At 46.7% G+C, this 25,020-nt stretch overlaps 1 protein-coding gene and 1 long non-coding RNA gene across 3 annotated transcripts; one reads left to right on the plus strand and one right to left on the minus strand.

Moving 5' to 3' along the window:
- Positions 1 to 10,970: 10,970 nt before the first annotated feature.
- On the minus strand, positions 10,971 to 19,353 carry LOC140638861 (speedy protein E4-like). The gene is made up of 7 exons (XM_072836926.1): positions 17,645 to 19,353; positions 16,948 to 17,142; positions 16,256 to 16,314; positions 15,687 to 15,772; positions 13,972 to 14,140; positions 13,729 to 13,827; positions 10,971 to 11,660 (listed from the first exon to the last, which is right to left on the minus strand). Exons 1-6 carry the CDS (start codon positions 17,751 to 17,753, stop codon positions 13,768 to 13,770), a joined length of 678 nt encoding a protein of 225 aa, XP_072693027.1. The 5' UTR covers positions 17,754 to 19,353; the 3' UTR covers positions 10,971 to 11,660; positions 13,729 to 13,767.
- Positions 15,645 to 20,698, plus strand: LOC140638865 (uncharacterized). 2 transcript variants are annotated; one of them, XR_012035827.1, is made up of 4 exons: positions 15,645 to 15,836; positions 16,642 to 18,226; positions 19,236 to 19,362; positions 20,431 to 20,698. It is a non-coding gene; the product is annotated as an uncharacterized lncRNA (long non-coding RNA). The 2 variants fall into 2 exon arrangements; XR_012035828.1 differs by having other exon boundaries at positions 15,646 to 15,836; positions 16,793 to 18,226.
- The last annotated feature ends 4,322 nt before the right edge of the window (positions 20,699 to 25,020 follow it).

The raw sequence follows: 25,020 nt of genomic DNA on the forward strand, positions 1-25,020 counted from the left end.
AATCGGGGTGCTGGTCCATCCTAGTTGTCTCTGTGTGAAGGAGGAGAAAAAAGTTCTTACCTTTCTCTGTCAAGCAGGTAGTTTACAGCTCATAGCAAGATGCCTAGAGACCATGCTTACCCCCTCCCGGAGACACAGAGGGACACTATCTTCCTTGAGGTTTACAGGTCAAAGAGATGGCTCCCAGGCCCTTAAGAACAACCTTCCTGGGTTGTAATGTGGGCAATACAATTGTTCAGCTTCAAACGATATTTAGATACATATGAGATCAACAGAGGAAGTATTTATATTACAAGTTTACTCAGGTAATGCTTTTATCTTTTTAAAAGATTTCATATTCCTGAGACACACAGAGAGAGGGGAAGAGACATAGGCAACTGGAGAAGCAGGCTGCCTGTAGGGGGCCTGTTGTCGTGTTGTGGGACTCCATCCCAAGACCCCAGGATCACACCTGAGCCAAAGACACCCGCTCAACCAGAGCCACTCAGGTGCCCCACTAACACTCTTATGTTTTTGTGGGGTTTTTTTAAAGATTTTATTCATTTGTTCAAGAGAGACACACAGAGAGAGAGAGAGGCACAGACACAGGCAGAGGAAGAAGCAAGCCCCCGGCAGAGAGCCTGATGCAGGACATGATTCCAGGAGCCCGGGATCACGACCTGAGCCTAAGGCAGATGCTCAACGACCGAACCACCAACGGCCCCCCGCCCGCCGCCCCCCCCCCCCGTAAATCTCTTCTAAAAAGTAACAGTAAGTACTCTTTTATACCAATGAACGGGCACATAACCCATTCCCGAGTTCCCTTAGCCGAGCTGCTGCATCAAACTAATCCCTCACAAAGGGTGTGCTTCTCCCGAAGCTGCCGATGGCAGTGGCAGTGTAGCCAGGAGCAGTCTTGCCCAGCTCTTGCTGCTAGGAAGTGTGGCTGGTGCCGGAATGCTCACCGAAGGAGTGCTGCAATTGGAGCCAGGCGGTCACACCTCCCCTGGGCCTGAGCCTAGAAGATCTCCAGGCACATCCCTTCCATATCCTTTTCCGTATTCAGCAGGTAAAGGACAGAAGGTGCGCTGAGCACGTCGGTGAAGACAGGCAGAACCCCAGTCCCCTGGGTCCTGGCCTTCAGCCCCTGCACCCCCCACCACCACCCCAGTGCACTGCCTGGCTCAGCTGAAGACCGGGACACCCTCCCACCTCTCCACTCTGGCTCTCTGCCTGTGAACTCTGGCTGCCGTGGCCCTCCCCGTGAACATCCTACTGCGTTCCTGCAACTGACACACGTTGGGCTGCCCCACAACCTCAGCCCCCTACCTCGGCCTCAATACTCTCTGGGCACTGAAATGGACACTCTTTTTTTTTTATTTTTTTTTAATTTTTATTTATTTATGATAGTCACAGAGAGAGAAAGAGAGGCAGAGACACAGGCAGAGAGAAGCAGGCTCCATGCACCGGGAGCCCGATGTGGGAATCGATCCTGGGTCTCCAGGATCGCGCCCTAGGCCAAAGGCAGGCGCCAAACCGCTGCGCCACCCAGGGATCCCTGAACTGGACACTCTTAAGGCTCACCCTTCACTCCAGATAGCTAAAATCTGTCATTTCATACTTTCATCTATCTCCTCCTTCTAGAAACCTATTTAACCTGGGAGGGCAAATCTTCACCTCGTGTGTCCGTCTGGGCCAGAAGCAGCAGACCTGCATCATTTCATATTGTTTAAAATCTCTTCATTCATTAGTATTTAAAATAAAAATAAAAAGTTTTATCTTTCTTTCTTTCTCACAAACGTGAGTCAGGTGCCTGATAGTCCCAGAAAAGGAGCGTACTGTGCGTTACATGATTTGAATGGAGCGTAAGAGGAAACCATTTTTGTAACTTGTGGGTTTTAAAGATTTCTTCGGACTTGAGAAACTGTCTTTGTGAAATTGATGTAGTTGTGGGTAGCTTTCCTGATGATGATCATTGAATCATTGCAACCTATGACATGTTTGTTGCTTATCTAAACCGAGGACCTGGTACATATAATTTTTCCAGGCACCAAAATACCGTGATCCAAGGAGACATATTTTCATTGTTACTGTTTTGTCCAGGGGTAAAAGCTGAGTCGTGAGTGTAATGGCCTGCGCATCCTTCAGGTGGCTTCTGTTATTCCTACTTGTTCGGGTTGTGCGGTACATAATACAGCGAGGTATTCCCTAGTAAATATGCAGTCACTGCCGTTCCCATTTCAATTCTTAGCATCTTGATTTTGTCCTCACCCCTCTATGGAACGCATTGCTACAGATTAGCAGTGACCTGGGCCCCTGGGTGACTCAGGCAGCTAAGTGTCTGCCTTTGGCTCAGGTTATGATGCTCGGGTCCTGGGATCGAACACTGAGTTGGGCTCCCTGCTCTGTGGGTCTGCTTCTCCCTCTGTCCCTCCCCCCACTTGTGTGTGCTCTCACTCTCTTGCTCTCTCTCTCACTGTGTTGCTCACTATCAAATAATAAAAATCAATCAATCAATCAATCAATAGCGGTGATCTCAGTACAGTCAGATGCATCAGACATCATCCAGCTCTTACCTCCCGTGATCATTCGTCTGACGTATTACTTCCACGTGTCTTTTCTTCGTGGAGTCTCCCTTTGCTTGGCTTTTAAAAAGGTTCACCTGCAGATAGTTTTGCTCTTTAGCTGATCAGGGGTGTTTGAAAAAGTAGGTGAGGGTAACCTGCAATACCTATTTTTCTGAGTATATAATATCTGGTGTTCAAAGTTTCGCCATCTTCTGGATGTGTTTGAGGTGGTTCTTTTCAATCAGGATACACAGAGACCACCCTCCAGGTGGCTAACTAAGTCTTTTAAATCATTTACTGATGGTTTCCTTGTATGTCTCTTATGTTACTGCTTTGTAATCTATGTTTTGAAGAAATTGTGTTTATCCTGTGTTTCCGGTAGTCTGGATTGTGTGGACCACGTTGCTGTCATTCTAACTTGAAGACTTTTGTCATTACCCATATGCCTTCTATAATTGGTAGTTAGCTCTGGACGTTGACCCAGTTCTGTTCAGTTCTTTTGCAAGACTTTGCTGCCCTTGACTCTCGTCCTCTTTCCCCTGGAGGCCCGTACCATCTTCCTTTGTTTTTGTGACGTTAGCATCCATTGGTTGATGTTCATTGCCAAGATCCCCCAGTTCTTTAGGGGAGACAAGGTGGTGGTATGTTACTTTACCATTTCTTTGTTTCCCAGCTAGAATACATTCCTAAAGAACAACATCTCTTTAAATAGTTCTGTGTTACTTACAGAGAGGATTATTTTCACAATATCCAGTAGGCTCCTAAGCAACTGGGATTTTTTTTTTTTGATTCATTTTGTTACCATTATGAGCTCATGGGTTTACACATATTTTAAGTATTTCAGTACATTGAAGTCGTTTCTCTCTTTGATGTCCAAGTGGTTCTGTGTTTGACCAGAGGAATCCCTGCAGATGGGTTTCTGAGTCCTTTTGCAACATCCTCTGTGTATTTGATAGCATTCGTTTTTATTCAGCATTTTATTTTGAAAAAGCTTCAATCTTACACAACAGTCGCAAGGATCTTAGAGAACTTCCATGTTCCCTTTGCCCAGATACACCAGTTTTTTTACCTGTCCCCACATTTGCTTTATTAGCTCTCTTTGTGTGTGTGTGTGTGTGTGTGTGTGTCTGTATGTATATTTCTTACCTGAATCATTTGAGAGTGGGTGTCATCTGTCTTGTCCGTTTTCAGATTATGCCTGCTAAGATCAAGGATATTGATGGATGGATTGAATTCCGGAAGTGGAAGATTATTGTAACAGTCTCATGTAGCCAGTCTGGCTTTCTTTTGAGACGTGTTGGCATCTGATTTCACCCTTTTCCTTTCAACCTATTTCCATCTTTATACTTCAAGTGCAGATAGTTGGATCTTGCTGTTTTTAAATCCAGTCTGACAGTCTCTGCCTATTAATTGGGTTGCCTAGACCACCTTACATGTAATCTGACTATCGATATAACCAGTAAGGGTTGTAGTCTGGTTTTGTTTTCTCTTTGTACCATTGGCTTTGTTTCTTTTTTCTTCTTTTGTGAACTTCTTTCCTTTCAATGGATTGTGTATTTTTTGTGATTCTGTTTTACATCTCTTGCGGGGAGTTTAGCTCTAACACTGTTATGTTTTTATTGTTTTGGGGTTTCTGTTATGCAGCTTTAATATTTTACAGTTCATCTTCAGGTAATGTACTGTTTCACTTCAACTATAGTGAGCCTGTGGTTATTTCCATTTCTCCCCTCTTGGTCCTTATGTTGTTGTTGGATATTACTTTTTTTTTTCTTCTTTTTTTAAGACTTATTATTGATTTATTCATGAAAGACACACACACACACACACACACAGAGAGAGAGAGAGAGAGAGAGAGGGAGAGGGAGAAAGGCAGAGACACAGGCAGAGGGTGAAGCAGGCCCCATGCAGGGAGCCCGACGCGGGAGTGGATCCTGGGTCTCCAGGGTAAGGCCCTGGACTGACGGCGGGGCTAAACTGCTGAGCCACCCAGGCTGCCCGGATATTACTTTCACAGGTAGAATCAATCCCCCAAGACATTGTGATTTTTGGGTAAAGCGTTATTTTTTAAGGAATACTAAAATAACATCGTTGCCATTTCTGGTGCACTTGGTTTCTTTATGTTTTATGTCTGTCCAGATTTAGATCTCCTGTCATTTTCCTTCAGCCTGAAGGACATCCTTGAACACTTTAAGGCTTTTTTTTTTTCTTTTCCAATATTTAATTTAAATTTTAGGTAGTGAACATGCAGTGCAGTATCGGTTTCAGGAGTAGAATTCAGTGATTCATCACATATATAAGACACCCGGTGCTCATCACAACAAGTGCCCTCCTTGATACTCATCCCCTATCTAGCCCCTCCTGCAATCAGCTCCCTCCATCAACCCTCAGTGTATTCTCTATCCTTAAGAGTCTTATGGTTTGTTTCCCTATCTCCCTTTTTCCCTCTTCCCATATGTTCATCTGCTTTCTTCAATTCCTCATATGAATGAGATCATACGGTATTTGTTTCTCTCTTACTTTGCTTAGGTTAGTATAGTGTACCTCTATCCATGTCATTGCAAATGGCAAGAGTCCGTTCATTTTGATGAGTAAGTAGCATTCCGTTGTGTATATACACCGCATCTTCTTTATCCATTCACTACTCAATGGACATTTGGACTCTCTTCATAGTTTGGCTGTTGTTGATAATGCTGATATACGTCAGGTTTTCTTTTAATGATGGGCGGAGACAATTCAAGACAGCAGAACCAGGTGGTAGGTTTGAGAGTGCTTTAATGGGGAGCGCTCCCTGGTGTGGCTCCCTGAAGCCGCGCCCAGGCAAAGTGCAGGGGTGTTTATAAAGAGTTTTTGGCGGGAAGATGGGGCCAGGGCGGCATTCGGGTTGGGGCAAGGGTTACAGGGTGGTGGGCGTCGGGGGTGGGGTGGGGTAGGGGGGTGATCTGTGTTTTGTAAGCTAAGATAGTGTAGGGCAGCAAGGCAGCTTTGGCAGGAAGATGGGGGTGGGGCGGCAAGGCGCCTTTATTGGGAGGTTGCTGGCCTCGGGTGGGCTGTTTTGACGTCCCCAGTCTCACCAGCCCAACACTATAAACATCAGAATGCTTGAATCTGTATTTTTGCATCCTTTGGGTAAATAGTTAGCCAGTAGTGCAATTGGTGGATCCTAGGGTAGCTCTATTTTTAACTTTCTGGGGAACCTCCATACTGTTTTCCAGCATGGCTGCACCAGTTTGCATTGCCAGCAACAGTACAAGAGGGATGTTGTTTCTTGTATGTTTAATTTAATTTGGGGTTTCTGACAGGTGTTAGTTGATATCTCATCGTGGTTTTGATATCTTTCTCCGGTGATGAGTGATGTTGAGCATCTTTTCATGTGTCTGTCTTCTTTGGGTGTCTTCTTTGGAAAACTGTCTCTTCGTGTCTTCTGCCCATTTCTTAAGTGGACTATTTGCTTTTTGGATGTTGAGTTTGATAAGTCCTTTTTTATAGATTTTGGAACCCTTTTTTTGGTGGTTGTTAGGATTATTTATTTGAGAGAAAGAGAGAGCACAAGTGGAGGGAGGGGGCAGAGGGAGAGAGAGAATTCCCAAGGTGACTGAGCTCTGAGTACAGAGCTGGACTTGGGGCTTGATCCCAGGCCTCTGAGATCATGACCTGAGCTGAAATCAACAAATGAGCCACCCAGGGGCCCTGGAACATTTCTTGTAGTTGCTAATGAATTCTTTCAGCTCTCATGTCCAAAAATGCTTTTGTGTGTGTGTGTGTGTGTGTGTGTGTGTGTGTGTGTGTGTTTGTGCCTTGGTTTTGTTTCAAGGCAGCTTTGCTGGTTTATCTCCTGTACTTCAGGCATGTTCCTCTACTGTCTTCTCGCATCTGTTCTCTTGCCGCCTGTTTGCTATTTCTTTATTGTTTGGAACCATCATCTTGTTTCTTGCATCATTTCCTTGAGGTCATTTGAGCTGTTTCCTAACCTGCCTTCACCTGCCATCCTACAGAGGCCTAGAGCTTCCTAAATATACATTTTAAATCCTAGATGTTTCATAAGTCGTGTCTGTTTCCAAGCTGTCAGAGTGTTTTTCCTCTTTGTTTCCATGTCTGCACAATCTAGTCTCTCTGCTACCCTGAGTCCATCAACTGTGTGTCCCACTTCTTAATGTTGTCCCTGTTCTAGAGCTGCTCTAATTAGATTTTAATGTCCCTTGCCCTTTTGACCTTGGTGGTTTCACTTTCTGAAATCGCTCCATGCCTATCAGCTCATGTCATTTACTAGAGTTGCAACCCCACCGCAGCACACGCGCGCAAGTGCGCACGCACACGCACACACAAACACGGTTTTTCCTTTGGCTTCTCTTTCCTCAGTTGCTCACTGTCATTAGGTGCTCCTATATAGAGATATATAGGTGCACCTATATTCATATCCTAAATTTCTCGCATCACCTGGGCTATTCCAAATCCCTGTGAGCACCCCATTACTTCAATCCTTATCTGTTTAACTTCTCCGGTATCTCCTGTGATTGATCTGTCCTCAAATCTGTATCTTCCCTGACCACCTGAGTTCTGACAGACTCCTGACCATAGCCAATGTGTTGTGGAAAGAATTTGTCTGGGTCTTCTGCCTGGATCCTGGAAGAGAGCTTCTAAATCTTTGGAATTGCCTAAGTGATGGGAGTGTTTGTTATCCTGGTAGGCCTCTTGGACCAAACCTGAGTTGATGCTAAGGATAGGGGCCGGCTATATCAGGAACACCAACAGGGTTGGGGCTTTTGAACCACTTGATATCAGCCCAATCTCTAGCGGAAGGAAGGGAGCCTGAGATTGAGTTCAGCGTATGGCCAATGATTGAATTAATCACACTCCCATAATGAAACTTCAGTAAAAATTCCGGTCACCACACTTGGGTGAGCTTCCTGACTGGTGATACACATGTATGTATGTGCCAGGAGCATGATGCATCCTGAGGACACTAAAGTGTTCTCTGCTGCTACCGTTGCCCAAGATGGTTTTCTCCAAAATGCAGGATTCATGTCATTAGCTCTTTCTTCTCCATGCTTATCTTATTTGAGCTTTAGCTCCTCTTATCTTATTGTGCTTCTCAGAAAGTTCTCCAAAGCCGTCATTTCTATGCAGTTGTTACCATTTCATCACACACTGTTTTTTTTCTTCTGCCACAAAAAAACTGGAATTGGGGGTTGTGCAAAGGACGCCTACTGTGATTGAATATTGAACACAGAATGCTTGTGTTCCCTGCACTCCTGGATCTGCTTGCCTTGGACCATCTCCTGGAATGCGTAATCTTGCCGAGTCACCTTGCCTTCATTGTAAATTTCAGATTACTGTCTAGGTCCCCATAGCGCTATCTTCCTTTTCTCCCCCCTTTTCTCCCTCAATATCTTCTCGTTTCCTACTTAAAGACATTAGCTCAGGGGGTGCCTGGGTGGCTCAGTTGGCTAAGCACCTGCCTTCAGTGGAGGTCATGATCCCGGGGCCCTGAGATGGAGCCCCAGGTCAGGCTCCCTGCTCAGTGGGGAGTCTGTTTTTCCTTCTCCCTCCGCTCCTCCCCCTGCTCGTGTTTGCCCTCTCTCTCACCAAAATAAATAAATCTTTAAACAAAAGAAGACACCAGCTGAAGATCCTCCTTGTCTTCAGTTTTTTCTACATGAAAAATAACTGAGAGTTAGTTTTGAAAGTTAAGAAATGTGGCTGACATCTACGGAAGACCCACAGCAAATATCATCTCCATGGGGAAAACCTGAGAGCTTTTCCCCTAAGGTCAGGAACACAGAAGGTATGTCCACCCTCATCACTGCTGTTCAACACAGTACGAGAAGTCTGGGCCTCCACAGACAAGATAAAGCAGTAAAAAGCATCAGAATCCGCAAAGAAGAAGTCAAACGCACTTTCTGCAGATGCCATGATACTCTACATGGAAAGCCCCAAAGATTCTACCCCAAAATTGCTAGAACTTGTATAGGAATTCAGCAAAGTGGCAGGAAATAAAAATCCATGCACAAAAACCAGCTGCATTTCTATACACTAAGAATGAGACAGAAGAAAGAGAAATTAAGGAGTCTCCCCCGTTTCCAATTGCACCCCAAACCGTCAGATACCTAGGAATAAACCTAACCAAAGAGGCAAAGGATCTGTACTCAGAAAACTGTAGAACACTCATGAGAGAAATTGAGGAAGATACAAAGAAATGGAAAAACGTTCTATGCTCATGGATTGTAAGAACATATGTTGTTAAGACATCTGTGCTACCTAGGGCAGTCTATACATTCCGTGCAATCCCTGTCAAAATATCATCAACTAATTTCACGGAGTTGGAACCAGTAATCCTAAAATTTGTATGGAACCAGAAAAGACCCTGAGTAGCCGCCAAAGGAGTGTCAAACAAACAAACAAAACGAAAAACTGGTGGCATCACGATTTCAGACTTCAAGCTCTGTTACAAAGCAATATTCAAATGACAGCATAGTACTGGCACAAAAACAGACACATAGATCAATGGAACAGAATAGAGAATGTAGAAATGGACCTTCAACTAATCTTCGACAAGGCAGGAAAAATATCCTGTGGAAAAAAGACAGTCTCTTTAACAAACGGTGCTGTGAAAATCGGACAGCCACATGCAGAAGAATGAAAGTGGACCATTTCCTCACACCATACACAGAAATAGACTCAAAGTGGATGAAAGACCTAACTATGAGACAGGTGTCGATCAAAATGCTAGAGGAGAACACAGGCAGCAAACTCTGTGACGTCTGCTGCAGCAACGTCTTACGACACATGTCTCCAAAGGCAAGGGAAACAACGGCAAAAATGAACTATTGGGACTCCATGAATATTGAAAGCTTTTGCCCAGCAAAGGAAACAGTCGAGGAAACCAAAAGATACCCAACACAATGGGAGAAGATATGTGCAAATGACATATCAGATAAAGGGCTAGTATCCAAGATCTATAAAGAACTTATCAAACTCAATACCCAAAGAACAAATAATCCAACAAGAAATGGGGAGAAGAAAAAAAAGGTGCTCAGCAGTTGAGCACCTGCCTTTGGTTCAGGTCACGATTCCAGAGTCCTGGGATTGAGTCCCACATCAGGCTCCCTGCGAGGAGCCTGCTTCTCCCGCTGCCTGTGTCTCTCCCTCTCTCTCTGTGTCCCTCATGAATAAATAAACAAAATATTTTTAAAACTCAAATGGGCAGAAGACATGAACAGACATTCCGCCCTAGAGGACATACAAATGGCCGACAGACACATGAGACTACGCTCCACATGCCTCGGCATCAGGGGAATAGAAATCAAACTACACTGAGATACCACCTCACACAAGTCAGAGTGGCTAAAATTGACAAGTCAGGAAATGATAGACGTTGGCAAGGATGTGGAGAAAGGGGGACCCTTGTACACTGTTGGTGGTAACGTAAGCTAGTGTAGCTACTCTGGAGGTTCCTCAGAAAGTTCCAAATAGACCTACCGTATGACCCGGCATTTGCACTACTGGGTATTTACTCCAAAGACACAAGTGTAGTGATGCAGAGGGGCATCTGCACCCCAATGTTCATAGCAGCAATAGCAGCAATGTCCACAGGAGCCAAACTATGGAAAGAGCCCGGATGTCTACAACAGATGAATGGATCAAGAGGACGTAGTGTGTGTGTGTGTGTGTGTGTGTGTGTGTGTGTGTGTGTGTGTGTTTGTAATGGAATATTACTCATCCATCAAAACGTGAAGTCTTGCCATTTACAGCAACATGGATGGAACTAGAGGCTATTCCACTAAGCGAAAAAAATCATCGAAAGACAATTATCATATGATTTCACTTAAACATGGAATTTAAGAAACAAAGAAGAGGAGCATAGGAGAAGAGAGGAAAAAATACAAGACGATATCAGAGAGAGACACAAACCATAAGTGACTCTTAATCATAGGCAACAAATGGAGGGTCGCTGGAAGAGAGGGGAGTGGGGGAATAGGACGACTCTGTGACGGACATTCAGGAGGGACATTAAGGAGGGACTGGGTGTTACATGAGGCTGATAAATCACTGACCTCTACCTTTGTAACCAATAATCCATCATATGTTAATTAATTGAAGTGTTTGTTTTTTAAAAGAAGAAGAATATGGAGGCCATGTCCTCTTGAAGAGAAATCAGCACTATCCACCTTAATCTAAAATAAATTCTTGACACATAGTCGTAAATATTAAAAAAAAAAAAAGGAAAGGAAAAGAAAAACGTGGCTAAATGACCACATCCCCATTAAGCGACAGTATCATTGAACAGTGAACAGATGAGACTGATTGTGATGACCACAAACATCATGAAGGGAAGAAGACATCTCTTTATTATGATTCCCCAAGAGACACCTTTCAGTGTCCTCTTTAATAACCTAAAATAACATACAAACATGTCATCAAGGCAAGTTAAAAAATGACACCTGGTTCTCACAGTTTAATAACGAAGACTATCAAACAAACATTTACAGTTAGAAGAACATGAGGGAACTAACCCGTCTGGTTATAAGTATAACTGATGTATTATATAAGTATAATAAAAACAAAACCTATCCAGAATATGTAAACAAAGTTATAGTTATGCAGCAGCTGAAATCTCATCACAAAACTACGTTGGAACAGCATGTGTTGGAAACTATGACTGTTTCAGAACTATTTAAAATAAATACGTAAATAAAACTAGAGGAACAAGTATAATCTAAGGGCAACATTTTCAAAATGAACAACTGAAATTCCTGACGTATGTTTGGCTGTCACAATCCTTTGGGTTCTAATTTTATATTTTTGAGGTAATTTCCTCCTCACCTTTGTCCCAGTGCATGAAAAATGGGACCTCCAACCTCTACCTCAGCAGAGATTCAAATTAAGTAATGTGAAATATTTGATGGTGGCCCAGGAGGGGATGGACGTGAAAAAACCCTGGTTTCTTTTTGTCTCTCCATGGACTCCTCCATGGACTCCCAGCTCCTAGGAGTACAACACGATAACTCCATTGAGCTCATTCTGGAAGGTCCTGGGTTCTTCTAGATTATCTGTGAAAGAAACTCCTGTGTTCCTGACTTCCTACTGAAAACGTGCGTCTCCCCGGGGCTCAGGGATCTGCAATTGAGAAAGAGAGGAAGGACGTCAGATTGTAAGGAGGCAACTCTCCAGATATAGAGATTATTCACCTTCTCAGTCCATTGTAATCAGAGTTGAGACGAATTTATAAGTCCACTTTATCCCTAATCATTCGTTCTAAACCCCAGTTCATTTTCAAGTATGACTTTTGGACTTTGGTGATCCTGGCTCCAAAAACTTCTTCATGTACCTAAGAACAGGCCCAGTCATCTATTTTATAGCCAGGGCTCTAGGTGATTCTGTTCAGGGACCAAAACAAACAACCTTGAGAGGATGTTGCTTTAGACTGGACACTCACCTTGGTCCTTTTGTGCTACTTAGAGTCTGAACTAATCACCATACCGCAAACATCACTCACACATCAACATCATGAACCATGAGTCCAGATGCCTAATCCCCCATTCTAACCCTACATCCCGATGTTCAACCATAACACCTAGTCCTAAAGTTGGTCAGTGCTATGTGGTCTGAATGTTTGTATCCCACACGCACACCCCAATCATATATTGAGATCCTAACCCACAAGGTGATGGTGCTAGATGGGGCCACTGGGATGATTAGGGCATGGGTGGGGCCCTCTTGAATGGGATTAGTGCTCTGATAAAAGAGACCCCAGTGACCTGGCTCTCCCCTTCCACCATGTGAGGACACAGCCAGAAAGTGGCAATCTGCAACCCAGGAAAGGTCTGACCAACCCAGTAAAGGTTCTGACACTCTGATCGCAGACTTGTCCCCTCCAAATTGTGAGAAATAAATGTCTGTTGTTCATAAGCCATCCATCCACTCTGTAGTCCTCTGATGTAGGAGCCTAAATGGACTAACAGAGCTATAGTTCACATGAGTTAAACCCAATCTTTACTTAATCCTCTACCCAAATCTATAAGTTTATGTGTCGATCACAATAAGCCATGCTGAAACTATTATTTCTTAAGCTTCACTTGTTCTGACAAACTTCCTTGACCAAAAACCTGAGGGGAAAGGTATAATTGAACAAAATGGGACACTGGTCCGGAAGCAGGCAGGGAACATGAAAAATGCACAGGCAATCTGGCCGTAAGCAATGTGCTTGAAAGGAAATTTGGATGAAAGCATAACTAGACATAATTTCTTTTGTATTACTAGATCGGTAGACTCTTCCATCAAATATCCTACTGTTAGACATATACTTTGTTGTAAATAAGTCCCTGTGGTTGATACCTGTGAGGGATGAAAGGCCAAAAATGAATTAGAAAGTCTGGGGATCCCCGGGTGGCTCAGCGGTTTGGCGCCTGCCTTCGGCCCAGGGCATGATCCTGGAGTCCCGGGGTCGAGTCCCACATCAGGCTCCCTGCGTGGAGCCTGCTTCTCCCTCTGCCTATGTCTCTGTCTGTATCTCTCTGTCTCTCTCTCTGTCTCTCTCTCTTTTTCTCTGTGTCTGTGTCTCTCATGAATAGATAAATAAATTTTTTTCCTAAGATTTTTACTTATTTATTCATGAGAGGCACAGAGAGAGAGAGGCAGGCAGAGACCCAGGCAGAGGGAGAAGCAGGCTCCACGCAGGGAGCCCGACGCGGGACTGGATCCCGGGTCTTCAGGAGCACACCCCGGGATGCAAGCGACACTAAACCGCTGCGCCACCGCGGCTGGCCCGCTGTGCCACCGCGGCTGCCCTGGATAATAAACTCTTAAAAAAGAAAGAAAGAAAGTGAATACACAATTTATGGAATCAATTGAAAACTTACTTTCCACAGAAAATCAACATTTCATGAAAGCTATCATTTGGGCCCCATTGCCGTGAATGGAATTATTTCAGCCATGCCTCTGTGACAAACTGGTTTCCCCTAGTCTGGCCCCCACACATCTCCCTGAGGTCATGCCTATGTGTGGTTGTGAGCATGTGGCTGGGACCTGAGTCAGCGTCTGGCTGCGTGGCTGCTCGACTTTACAGTGTGTGGGAAGGCTCATGTGTGGAGCAGGGGAGAGGAGCGTGGTCTAGCAATTGGATTCCTCAGATTTCCTCAATACACAATAAGTCATGGTGCCTGGACCCGTGAGGACACAGACATACCTCCCCTCAGGCCGATGACCTCGGTCCTCCATGGTCCCTCTAGGGTATGAGGGTGCGATCTCGCCCCCACACCCACAGATCTGGATCGAAAGCCTGGATCTGGAAGACAAAGAGATCCCTGAGAAGACAACCTCCAGTGGGACTCCCCCTCCCTCCCACTCTGCAGTCTCGTCCTGAATCCCATGTCCCTCCACGTCCCCCCCCCTTCCATTGTCCCACCCCAAATCCCCACAGCCCACCCACCTCCTCGCACTCTTCCCTGGACACCCTGGTCCTCCAGCCCATGGATCGGATGAATTGCAATCGCAGTTTGTGGAACAAGGGACGCTGGGAACGGTTCTTCCCATAAAGGAATGAAAAGATGGCTTGTTTGGGGGCCTGGTTGTCCTCTTCCATATCATTGGCCAGGTAGCTGGAGAAAGACATGAGGTTGCTGGTCAGGAGGAGCAGGACAGGAAGGACCCCCCACCTGAGCTCAGCTTCCCAGAAAAGATGCAGTCGGCTTCCTACCCAGCGTCGTAGAGCGCCCCCCAGTCATCAAGAAGGCACGGCTGGGCAGAGACTTCTCCCGCTTTGAGGAGAAAGACAACTCACCCAGAAGCTTGAGGGCATATGCTGCTCTGTTTTCCCATCCCTGAGCCCACCCCCTTCCCTTCAGCCTGTCTGTGCACACCCCTGTCGCCCTGTGGAGCAGGGGCATGTATACAGCTCCTGCTCTATTTCTGTAGTCCTGGCTTTCCTCCCAAATGACTAATATAGGACTGGGTTCATGTAGGTGCAGTAATTCAACATGCACTTCTTGTTTCTCTCTTCCCATCGCCTCATGGTCCCTGGCACATCAGATGTACTTTGTAAGTTTTTGTTGAATGAATAAATGAATGCTTTCTCTCACGGTCAAGGGCAATACTGATTACCTCCTCGTAGACCCGACCTAACTTAAACATTTGCAAAATGTAAGGAATTGTCTGAGTGTTTTTGAGAGCATGGTAATATTTTGACAAGACCTGCCTCAACAGGTGTCTCGTGTAATGGGATTGGGGAAGGGGGGAAAGGGGCAGAAGAGGGTAGTGAATGAGAAATAACGGTGGTCCAAAATGCCCATGAGACTAGAATTTTAACAGAAGTGCTACTAGGGTGCAGAAGTCAGGGAGGTTAGGGGGGCATCTGAAGATTTTGGGGGTTGGAATCAATCTTGAGGAAAGGTCGTTTTCTTCAGGGAGACGTGCAAAATCACCTAGACAGGAAACACAGTACAGAAACGGAGGGAAGGGTCCTTGGAAGGATGAAACACGAAGAGGGTGCACAAGTTGGACGGAGACGAGGGGGTTGGAGCTAAGCTGGAAACTCTGACCTTGACCACTAGCACCCCTGGCCCATGAGATTGTTATGGAGCGCAGAGCAGGAGACGATGCTTTGGAAAGACTTCAGGCATATAGCACCCACTGGCTTGGGACGGATTTGTAAGAAACACCAGCGGGAGCCTTTACGACAGATCTGTGCTATGTCTTGAGGCTGAATTGAGGCATTTGTGCTGGGAATGCAGAGGAGGAGGACAGTTATGCTTGGTATTGCCATGGGAAGAAGACAGATCTCAAGGATCAGAACTGGCTGCTGCTTGAGCCTAGTTGCTTGGGGCAAGGCAGCGTCTGTTCTTTCCTTCACTCCTCTTTGGAGAGTTTTTGTTTCCTTCTCTTCAGGGGGTCTCTTAGCTGATGTTAGGGGCATTTGTGTTTGCAAATAATAGTATAAAAAACCCCTATACTCTAATTCTACTGTTTTTATACACAGACTAAACAGCTCAAAAAAAAAAAAAGATAAATGAATAAATAAATAAAACCCGCAAGATTTAAAGAGTTACAAACAGGTTGAAAAAAAGAGCCGAAAGATCAGAGTCCCACTTCTGCCCTCCTTCCTCCCAGGTTATTGATTACTGCTGATGGATGAGGCGAAATACTCACAGTGCCAGGAAGAAATGAATTCGCTGGTACTGCCAGGAGAAGAGACCAGCGCGGCTAAAATAGGCGATGACCATGGACAAGAGATACTGGCGGAAAGAGGAGAAAAGCCGTCATAGAAGGGTCCCATCCTGGGAGAGGAAGACCAGTGAGGTGAGGGGACAGGAGGCTGGAGCAGGTGGTGCCTCTTTGACATGTTGGGTGAACCTGCTTCTTGGGTGTCAGACAGTTGGTTACAAACTGGGGAAGGCAAGGGAAGAGTTTCAGGTGCTCCCAGGACGGGAGGTTGTGCTGGTTTGAGGGCTTGTGTTTAGGACAGCCAGCTTCAGGAGGGTCTTTGATAAGCTGGAGCCAAAGGAAGCCCCCCAAGAGCAGAGAGGCAAAGGGACTTAAGGTAGCAACAGCCAGAGGGGCACACCTGGTGCTCAGGTCCCAGGGATTCTGCAAAAGCCACGAGGTCCCCGACCAGAAGTCTTGGTAGGCATGAGGTTGGAGAGAGGGTTGAGGAGGCTTTCCCCTGCCCCAGGACAGGTGTTGGAGCAAGAGTCTATCTTAGTGGAGAACAACAATACCTTGTCGGATACTCTCAGATCTTTGTCCCAGGCCAGAAATCTTTTAATGACAGGATCCTCTGTGAAAAGAGGGCAGATGTCTGTCAAGTTGGCAACTGGAATGGGGTTACTGTGGGAACGTTCCAGAGCAAAGAGAACAGTACCTCCCCTGGGGAAGTTTCAGGATGTAGCCAAGGGTGAGGCTGATGGGCAGAGGGGAGAAAAGACCATGGACTGGCCAAGAAAAGTTGGCGGCTCCCCCTTGTCGGGTGACTGAGAGAGAGGCAGGTGTCAGCAGTGCATCTGCAGGATGGGATCTGAAGTAAGTAGTGATGCTGTCTCATCATGCATGGATGTGCCACTGCAGAGACCATAACATCATCCGCTGTCATTTTCTCATTCCACAGTGGCATCGGGGTACAAAGATGGCCTGTCCTCCCCTCCCCGCCCCCGCCCCGACCCAGCCGAAGGCACTTAGATTCAAAAGGCCAGTAAGCGCTAAGATGTCTCAGGAGTGCAACTGCAGCTAAGCTTTCTCATCCCTCTGTCATTTTTAAGTGTCCCCGATGAGGGGTCAGTATGGAGTCCTCCAAGGATGGAGAGAGAGAGCTCAGCGACCTGCAAAGAATTATTTTCCATTGGAAAAGCGTCGCCGTTGGAAGTTTCTGGTGTTTTCAGGAAAAAAGAATAAGGTTGGAGGGTGCTGTTCCTACCGAGCAGCCTGTTGAACGCCTCGTGGTGCTCAGGGAGCACTGAAGATAGCCGCTGTCTCTTCAGCTTCATCTTGAGGCCACTCAGTGTCTCCACCACCCAGATGTCGTTGGCCTCAGGGGCTGTCTCCTCATCGGATTCGATGTCTCTCTTCCTTCCGCGGGACTGAGGCAAGGGGCAGGGGTCTACAAAGGGGGCTGAGTGAAGAAACCAGGCTACAGTACAAAGCTTCTTCTGTCTTTGGAATTCAGCCACGCTTTCCACACCCCCAAACCCAAACTCCCTCTTCATTTCTCTGTGGCCTCATAGATGATTGGCCTCTCCAAAACCACCTTTCATCTTTGTCCTTCATTCATATGCATTTGCCCCCATTCATCTTTGCCACTGTTTCATACCCCCCACCACGCCCTCAAAACTCTTCCTCGTAGATCATTTCTCCCATGAGGATAATGGGATAATTTCCTGTCTTCCTTTATCTCCTCTTTGGATGTCATCTCCTAACCCTCCTTCCTTGCTTCCTGGGTTTTCCTTCCAGTGCGATACCCTTGTCCCCGGCTCCCGTGCTCTCTTCTCCAACCCCTGGCTTTCTGAATCTCTCCTGTCACGTGCAGTCTAGTCAGACACACCTTCCTGGCTTCTGTACCCATTTGTACTCACTAGTCAAGCCTGTCAAGTCCCTTCTCCCTCCTGCTTCCTCACCTGATGGTCCTGGGCTTTCTTCATCTACCACGGCCTCCGGGGGGTACCCTGATGTGCTAGGCTGGGGGCTCTGGCCCTCAGACTGGGCGGACGGTTGACAACTGGCCATGATTTCTCCCAAGCTCTTTGTGCCCTCCCAGGAGACTCAGACCCTCCTCTTCTCAAACTCCCCTTCTGGCTTCTGGGTGAACCCAAGCCCTGTTATCCCTTCTCTAAGCCGGGGCCAAGCTAGGAGTATGGACATGCTCTGCGAAGATGCTCTTGTCCACCTCCGTTGCCAAGAACCATGGAGTCCAGTCTTTCCAATCAGGAAGGTCAGAAGCCTCTGATGTCATGCACCATTCCAGCCTGGCAGCCATTTTGAAGGAAGACACGTGCAACTGCGAGACCGAGGTCCACTTCTGGAGTTCAGGATCAAGGCTATCTCATGTCGCCGATCCAGCCTGCAACCATCCTCCAAAACTGTCCTCGGGGTGTCTGGATCACTCTACTCCTCTCCAGCAGATGCGGGGCTCTCTGCATCCTTCTATTCCTGTTTCACGGTGCAGTCTGGAAGCAGAGGGAGGAAACAGACGAGGGAAGGTAAGATCTTACAAGAGTGAAATAAGTATGTAGGGAAGGTCCAGGTACATGGACTTGTTGGATTGAAAAGTTAGTTTACGTCGCTTAATTTGGCAGAGCTCTCTCACTTGTTTTACTGATGCTGTGTTGGGGATTCTGTGCTGGGGGAGCGTTCATGCTCTACTCTCCGGTGTCCCTGAGCCCGAGAGGTATTTTGAGAGCCTACTCCTAGAAAAATGTACGTGTGCTCCCACACACATCAGATGCTGTCCCCGACTTCAGAAGTCCATGGATCACCCAAAACCTGCCCCTTGATTGCAGTTAATCAGCTCTAGCTTGCATGTAAAATTTTGAGCATGTGTATTACCCTTGACCTAGGAATTTCACTACTCCTTGTGTATCCTATGAATAAACTGTGACGTGCCCACAAAGGCTGAGTGGAAAAACCTCCAATTGGAGGCAGAATCTGTTTTATTGAGAAGGTGGGAAGCCCCCAGGAGCACAGATGCAGTCACAAAATAACTGACTGGCTGTCCTGTGGTATCAGGGGAAGCTTCTTCCACACCTCGTACCTCCTTCCTCTGCTTTTCACCTGGGCATCTGAGTCTTGCTTGCTCTTTCCTTCTTTTGGTGATAAAATAACACAACATAAAATACAGCATTTTAATCACTGGTGAGCGTATCATTAAGTGGCCTTAAGCACATTTGCGTTGTTGTGCTGCCATCAGCAACTTCCGTCTCTAGAACTTGGTCATCTTCCCTCAAACTGGAAGTCTGCACCCATTGAAGCCCCATATCAGGCTCCCTGCTCATGGGGCGCCTGCTTTCCTCTCTCCCCGCTGCCTGTGTTCTCTCTCTCACTCTCTCTCTCATTCAAATAAATGAATGAAAACTCAAGAAAAAAAAAAAAATCACACAACAACAACACCTGCCCTCTCCACTAAGTCACAGCTAGCCAGGGGCTGCTCACCCTGGCCTGTCATTCTCTAGTGAGTAATGGTTTCTGTGTTTCCCTTCTGTGACCCTTAAGACCTAGAGACACCCTAGGAAGACGGCTTGCAGTGCTAACTCACAGAACAGAATTCTGGGATGGGGAGACGGGAAGAGGTTCTGGATACCGACTTCGAAGATCTGGTGTCTGAAGCTCAGTGTTAAAGGTACATCTTAGTCTTTGACTTTTATACTCCCCTGCACCCTGGCTGACATATACTTGGTGGGTCCCAAAGTCAGGTTAAGGTGTATCGTCTGTTATTATCGCCTCTTTGAAATGTTCTGAAATGGTGTCTACTTACCAATTTGCCCATGTTTGTTTGCAAATCTTGTTTTCAATCAAAGATCTATCCTTTATAAGACATTTGCAGGAGGAATGTGTCCTCCTTTTCTTTGCTGCGTTGAGAGAGCAGGGTACTAGGATTTGTTTTCTAGAAACAAGGATTGTGAAACCCAAAAGACCAAAGCGGACCCCAGGATTCACTTCAGCTGTTTTGATTCAAATCCTGTAACCTATTCACTCTGTCCCCTTCTCTGTCTGCCCAGACTCCTGAGGATAGACAATCTGGAGGACATAAAGCAGGAGATAGAATACCTGGCTAAAAGATGGGGGTGGTGGGGAGGTGGGAACGATATGGTTTTGTTACAAAGCAGCCTGTGCCCCTAGGCAAATCCTTCCTTCTTCCAGGCCCCCGTTTCTGCACCTGTAAACTAAAATACTTAGATAAGATAATGTGTAAGCGCTCTTCCCTTACAGCATAACCAAGGCAGTGAGAGAGCCAATTTGACATGACCAGGTGTACAAATGCTAGGGTTCAATTGTGTGCCCCCTCGCACCCCCACCACCCCATTCATGTGTACCACGCCCTGGTACCTCAGAATGTGATTGTATTTAGTGGTGGGGTCCTTATGGAAGAAACCAAGGTAAAGTGGGGTCTGTAGCATGCTGTCCTTTATGAAGGGAAAATTGAGGGGGGGGTTGGGGGGCGCAGTTCGTTGAGCATCCAACTCGATTTTGGTCCAGGCCCTGCTCTCAAGGTTGTTAGATTGAGCCCCACATCAAGCCCCAGAGAGGTGTCTGTTCCACACCCGAGAGGGGTGTCTGCTTCTCTCTCCTCTCTCTCTCTCTCTCTCTCTCTCTTTCCCTTTCCCTGCCCCCCCCCCCGTTTGCCCCTCCCCTGGCTTGCTTGTCCTCTCTTTGTAAAATGAATGCATAACTTTTTTTTTTTTTAAAGGGAAAATTTGGACGCAAACATCCAAGTACAGAGAAGAGAATGGGATGACACAGGGAGAGAAGACTGACATCTACCAGCCAGGGCGGGAGGATGCAACAGCCCCTCCCCCACAGCACTCAGAAGGAACCAGCCCTGCCCACACCTGAATCTCAGACTCCCAGCCTCCAGAACAGTGAGAGAATGTATTTTTGTCGTGCCCACACCTGAATCTCAGACTCCCAGCCTCCAGAACAGTGAGAGAATGTACGTTTGTCGTGACAGCCTGAAAGCTGCCTGGTTTGTCTTACTTTGTTACAGCTTCCCTGTAGGCAGATCCACACAGTATTTTTGAAGAAGAGGGAATTCAGATTTGACAGTCACTTTCCTGATACTTCTGCTGCCCCTTTCCCCAAAGCAAGACGCGTCCATGTCGGGAGGCTTCAAAGAAGAATGGGTTCTTTCACACAGATTAGAACCTTGAGCTTTCTTAGCCTCTGGCATTTCCTGGTCAAGGTGACTGTTCATTTTGGAAAACATGGTGGAAAGACTTCAAGAGAAGAATGATTTACAAATCTTGAAGATGGGTGTCAGTTAGCTTAATAAAACTGATGCATTAAAGAGAGAAAAATAAACGGGAGCAAACCGAGGCAACTACTTAGGAAATTAAGGGTGGGAAAGGCTTCTTCAAAGACAGTGTCTATAATAATTTTTTTTTTTTTTTTTTTTTTTTTTAATTTTTTTTTTTATTTATTCATGATAGGCACACAGTGAGAGAGAGAGAGGCAGAGACACAGGCAGAGGGAGAAGCAGGCTCCATGCACTGGGAGCCTGATGTGGGACTCGATCCCGGATCTCCAGGATCGCGCCCTGGGCCAAAGGCAGGCGCCAAACCGCTGCGCCACCCAGGGATCCCCAAAGACAGTGTCTAAACAGATGAAAAGTATGAAGAGGAAGTGAACGATTTGAACACAGAAACAATATCCATATGACAGAAAATAAAGTAAAACATTAGGTTAAAAAGATCAATGACTTGGGTCGCCTGGGTGGCTTTTTAGTTGGGTCTCTGCCTTCTGGCCAGGGCATGGTCCTGGGGTCCTGAGATCCAGATTGGCCCCCGTCGGACTCCCCTGGGGGAGCCAGCTTCTCCCTCCACCTGTGTCTCTGCCTCTATGTGTGCATCTCTCATGAATGAATGAAAGAAAGAAAGAAGAAAGGAAGGAAGGAAGGAAGGAAGGAAGGAAGGAAGGAAGGAAGGAAGAAAGAAAGAAAGAAAGAAAGAAAGAAAGAAAGAAAGAAAGAAAGAAAGAAAGAAAAGGAAGGAAGGAAGGAAGGAAGGAAGGAAGGAAGGAAGAAAGGAAGAAAGAAAGAAAGAAAGAAAGAAAGAAAGAAAGAAAGAAAGAAAGAGAAAGAAAGAAAGAAAGAAAGAAAGAAAGAAAGAAAGAAAGAAGAAAGAAAGAAGAAAGAAAGAAAGAAAATAAATAAAGCTCGATGATAAATTGGGAGAAATATTTGTGTTTTTTCCAAATACAGAAAGAGAAAACTTTTTATTTTAAATACTAATGAATGAAGAGATTTTAAACAATATGAAATGATGCAGGTCTGCTGCTTCTGGCCCAGACGGACACACGAGGTGAAGATTTGCCCTCCCAGGTTAAATAGGTTTCTAGAAGGAGGAGATAGATGAAAATATGAAATGACAGATTTTAGCTATCTGGAGTGAAGGGTGAGCCTTAAGAGTGTCCAGTTCAGGGATCCCTGGGTGGCGCAGCGGTTTGGCGCCTGCCTTTGGCCTAGGGCGCGATCCTGGAGACCCAGGATCGATTCCCACATCGGCTCCTGGTGCATGGAGCCTGCTTCTCTCTGCCTGTGTCTCTGCCTCTCTTTCTCTCTCTGTGACTATCATAAATAAATAAAAATTAAAAAAAATATATAAAAAAAAAAGAGTGTCCATTTCAGTGCCCAGAGAGTATTGAGGCCGAGGTAGGGGGCTGAGGTTGTGGGGCAGCCCAACGTGTGTCAGTTGCAGGAACGCAGTAGGATGTTCACGGGGAGGGCCACGGCAGCCAGAGTTCACAGGCAGAGAGCCAGAGTAGAGAGGTGGGAGGGTGTCCCGGTCTTTAGCTGAGCCAGGCAGTGCACTGGGGTGGTGGTGGGGGGAGCAGGGGCTGAAGGCCAGGACCCAGGGGACTGGGGTTCTGCCTGTCTTCACCGACGTGCTCAGCGCACCTTCTGTCCTTTACCTGCTGAATACGGAAAAGGATATGGAAGGGATGTGCCTGGAGATCTTCTAGGCTCAGGCCCAGGGGAGGTGTGACCGCCTGGCTCCAATTGCAGCACTCCTTCGGTGAGCATTCCGGCACCAGCCACACTTCGTAGCAGCAAGAGCTGGGCAAGACTGCTCCTGGCTACACTGCCACTGCCATCGGCAGCTTCGGGAGAAGCACACCCTTTGTGAGGGATTAGTTTGATGCAGCAGCTCGGCTAAGGGAAATCGGGAATGGGTTATGTGCCCGTTCATTGGTATAAAAGAGTACTTACTGTTACTTTTTAGAAGAGATTTACGGGGCGGGGCGGCGGGCGGGGGGCCGTGGGTGGTTCGGTCGTTGAGCATCTGCCTTAGGCTCAGGTCGTGATCCCGGGCTCCTGGAATCATGTCCTGCATCAGGCTCTCTGCCGGGGGCTTGCTTCTTCCTCTGCCTGTGTCTGTGCCTCTCTCTCTCTCTGTGTGTCTCTCTTGAACAAATGAATAAAATCTTAAAAAAAACCCCACAAAAACATAAGAGTGTTAGTGGGGCACCTGAGTGGCTCTGGTTGAGCGGGTGTCTTTGGCTCAGGTGTGATCCTGGGGTCTTAGGATGGAGTCCCACAACACGACAACAGGCCCCCTACAGGCAGCCTGCTTCTCCAGTTGCCTATGTCTCTTCCCCTCTCTCTGTGTGTCTCAGGAATATGAAATCTTTTAAAAAGATAAAAGCATTACCTGAGTAAACTTGTAATATAAATACTTCCTCTGTTGATCTCATATGTATCTAAATATCGTTTGAAGCTGAACAATTGTATTGCCCACATTACAACCCAGGAAGGTTGTTCTTAAGGGCCTGGGAGCCATCTCTTTGACCTGTAAACCTCAAGGAAGATAGTGTCCCTCTGTGTCTCCGGGAGGGGGTAAGCATGGTCTCTAGGCATCTTGCTATGAGCTGTAAACTACCTGCTTGACAGAGAAAGGTAAGAACTTTTTTCTCCTCCTTCACACAGAGACAACTAGGATGGACCAGCACCCCGATTACCAGGTGAATTTAGGATGAACTATGAAAAAATGCATAGCAAATGGTGCTGATGAGTCCTGTAGGTGTGAAACAGGTTTACCACTTAGGATGAGAACTATGGGCTGAGCTACAAGGAAAGACAAGTCTCCGGGTTCTCCTTGCAAACTTGTTAGTGGTTTGCCTGTGATGTGCGACACAGTCTGGTTTAAAGGTTATTTAACGGTAGGATGGGGGGCCTGGGTGGCTTAGCCAGGTAAGCAGCTGCCTCTTGGTTTGGGCTCAGGTCCGGATGTCAGGGTTGTGGAATGAAGCCCTCCGTGGGGCTGCTGGCTGAGCCTGGAGTCAGCTGGGGATTCTCTCCTCTTCTCCCTCTGCCCCTCCCCCTGCTCTCACGCCCTCTCTCTCCCCCTCTCTCTCTCAAATAAATCGTTTAAACCAACATAACAATCGTTCTCTTCTTTCTATATTTGTGGAGAGGATTTCCTGGATGGCAGGAGAAGGTTTTTGTTTTTTGTTTTTTGTTTTTTTTTTTTAAGATTTATTTACTCCTGAGAGACACAGAGAGAGGCAGAGAGGCAGGCAGAGGGAGAAGCAGGCCCCCTGCAGGGAGCCCGATGCGGGACTCCACCCTGGACCTGGGCATCACCGCCTGAGCCCAAGGCAGACGCTCAACTGCTGAGCCACCCAGGCGACCGGGAGATTCTCCTTTTAATCTCCACCACCCCGCGGCGTCGAAGAAGCACTTGGCCAGGCGCGCCGTTATATAATCTCTCCCCCAAAATACTGCTCAATCCTTGTCCTTAGGACCTCCTCGTCAAAACATGGCACTTTAACCTAACAGACATTTAATTCGTCGGACGGGCAAATTCCCAGGGATATGGTTCGGGTTTGTGTGTGTGTGAAACCCGGTTGTTCCACAGTCTGTACTTTGCATTCGTTGTGCAACTTGGACAAGCTACCTTTTCTATTTCCTTCTCCTTTCTTGGAGAAACCATGCGCCTCTCTTATGTCCTCGCTGAGTAGTAATCGTATCCCAGTGTGTTGGTGCAACTTGTCAAAGTTCAGTGACGTGCACACGTGCACCCTTCCCCGTCCTCTCCTGCTTGTGGAAGTCTCCGTGCCAAGCCGACAGACAGACCTCAGGGCAAGGAAAGGACCAGGGATGCAGGACGCAGGCACAGCCGCTGCTAGAAGCGACACGTCTCCTCGATTCCTCACGGGAGCGAAGACGACTGGGACATCGGGCAGTAGGTCCGGATGGTCAATCCTCTGAGCACGGTGCCTCTTACCCACCCGACGAGGTGGAGACTTTCGAGACGTCCCCTAGCGTGTGGGCGCTTGGACT

Source organism: Canis lupus, chromosome 8 (genome assembly GCF_048164855.1).
Source record: "Canis lupus baileyi chromosome 8, mCanLup2.hap1, whole genome shotgun sequence".
Lineage (NCBI taxonomy): Eukaryota > Metazoa > Chordata > Mammalia > Carnivora > Canidae > Canis > Canis lupus.

Excerpts from the sequence above, each read along its gene's own strand:
- LOC140638861 (XM_072836926.1), bottom strand. The coding sequence starts at position 17,753 with ATGGCCAGTTGTCAACCGTCCGCCCAGTCTGAGGGCCAGAGCCCCCAG. Across the intron at positions 17,143-17,644 it reads AGAAAGCCCAGGACCATCAG|CCCCCTTTGTAGACCCCTGC; the intron begins GTGAGGAAGCAG and ends TTCTTCACTCAG. Across the intron at positions 14,141-15,686 it reads ATTCATTTCTTCCTGGCACT|CTACCTGGCCAATGATATGG; the intron begins GTGAGTATTTCG and ends GTCTTTCTCCAG.